This window comes from Sphaeroforma arctica (assembly GCF_001186125.1).
Source record: "Sphaeroforma arctica JP610 unplaced genomic scaffold supercont1.5869, whole genome shotgun sequence".
Classification (NCBI taxonomy): Eukaryota; class Ichthyosporea; order Ichthyophonida; genus Sphaeroforma; species Sphaeroforma arctica.
This window is the reverse complement of record NW_014034689.1, coordinates 1-1,823: the sequence shown is the minus strand read 5'-3', so window position 1 is coordinate 1,823 and position 1,823 is coordinate 1. Positions and strand designations below refer to the sequence as shown.

The following is a 1,823-nucleotide window of genomic DNA, read 5'->3' as shown; positions in this document are numbered from 1 at the left end:
AGGTATATATATATAGGTAATAAAAATATATGTACATATAGGGATATAATATATATGTACATATACGTAACACTGTAGCAGGCTCTTAGATATTAAATATTTCAACTAGTGAGTGATATGAATTGTAGTCATTTTTTGCATCTATCCACATCACCACAAGTGCCAAATATATTTCTTTATTTAGACAAATTAAACTGCTGGCCGTCTGTGTCACTCTGTGATTATCTGGGGGGAGCTCAAAACGTTATTTACTTGTGGTGTATTTAAAATACGTTCAACCGTTTATATTTCGCAATCAAACACAATGGAATCTCAGTGATAACCGCCGGATCAGGATTTTATATTCTCCTAACTCCGAGTATGAGGGATAGGCGTACTAAGAGAGAGAGTATTTATAAATAAATACACGGTCACGATCACGACCAGTCACGCCTATCACTATTTTATAAATCATGGAGTTACATAGTAGAGAGAGTCATCGGTTACGTGACTCGTAAATAAATATATGAAAACGTATTAACGGTCATATACGGTTTAACGTTTTGAAATCCTGCACTCAAAAACCAAAAAAGTTGAACGAGCCAAACTGCCAAACTGCCAAGGGCCAAATTAATTCAAACGACCCTATGAACGAGCCCTCTAAAAGGGAGCGAATAATATTTATAAGACCCCATTATGCCTCATTTCGAGTTTCGGAGATAGACCCTCGAAGTCCTAGGGGGTACTTCGTTTTCAAGGCCAAGCTCTACTAGAGAGGACTACATAGTAGTATTTAGACCGTCGTAGGGGTTATTTAGTTGGGGGGCGCTGAAACACGGATGTACCACCACTCAGGAAATACTGCGTGGTGAGTGGTGAGTGCTGGCAGGAGGGCGCGTAGTCATGGCTTTTTTTACGAATACATATTCCAAAAAAAAAAATATGACAACATTTCACTTATTACTATTTACATAGTTTACTCACAGTCTCACACTCCCCCCTGTGAGCGACTGAGACTGGACTGGGAATATTCAATATCTGTATTATACCGACCGGTTTATCAATGTACGTTCACTTTGGTCAGACTTAGCCACACCGTACATACGCACTGCATGCGGGACCCGGTGGAAAGCGTGTCAAGTGGAGACCGTGAAGATCATTGAAAAGAAAGAGTGAGGGAGAGAGTGTATTAGTAGTCAGATTGTATTTGAAGCGTGGTAGCATAGCCACAACACATACATAGATACTTCAACCACTGCGATTCCGTTGTATCAGCTACGTGAAAGAAGCAAACGACGCATTCAAACACGATGGACCATTTGGCACATGATACTCCAGACAGGGACTTGTCATCGAGTGAAGATGAGTTCTTTGACGCCGAAGAGTCCCCCAGACCATCTCCTAATTCCAATCAAACGGCATCCAAATTAAGCGAACTAAGTGGCCAAACGAATACAGCACTAAACCTTACTAGCCATATCAGTGATGTCAACTGTCCAGTTGGTACCCCTACGAAACCCGCTAAACTAATAATAAGTGACATTGGCGCGGAAGGAACAAAGACACCTGTGAATACGCCTTCTGCCATGAGCTTCCTTATAAATCCAGGTGAGCTATTTGTTGAACTGACTGTGATAGCAGGTAGATCACAGGCATACTTGTTATATATATATATATATATGTATGTATGTATGTAAGTATGTATGTATGTATGCATGCATGTATGTATGTATGTATGTACGTATATAATATATATATATATATAGGATATATATATATATATATATATATATATATATATATTAACACATAAATTTATATATAAATATATATAAAAATAATGC

At 38.4% G+C, this 1,823-nt stretch overlaps 1 protein-coding gene across 1 annotated transcript; it reads left to right on the top strand.

The window, feature by feature from the left end:
* Window positions 1-1,127: 1,127 nt before the first annotated feature.
* SARC_15276 (hypothetical protein) lies at window positions 1,128-1,587 on the top strand (the record flags this gene model as incomplete). Its single annotated transcript, XM_014290597.1, has 1 exon — window positions 1,128-1,587. A coding segment is annotated over exon 1 (298 nt), but the record flags the coding sequence as incomplete, so codon positions are not given.
* Window positions 1,588-1,823: the final 236 nt, after the last annotated feature.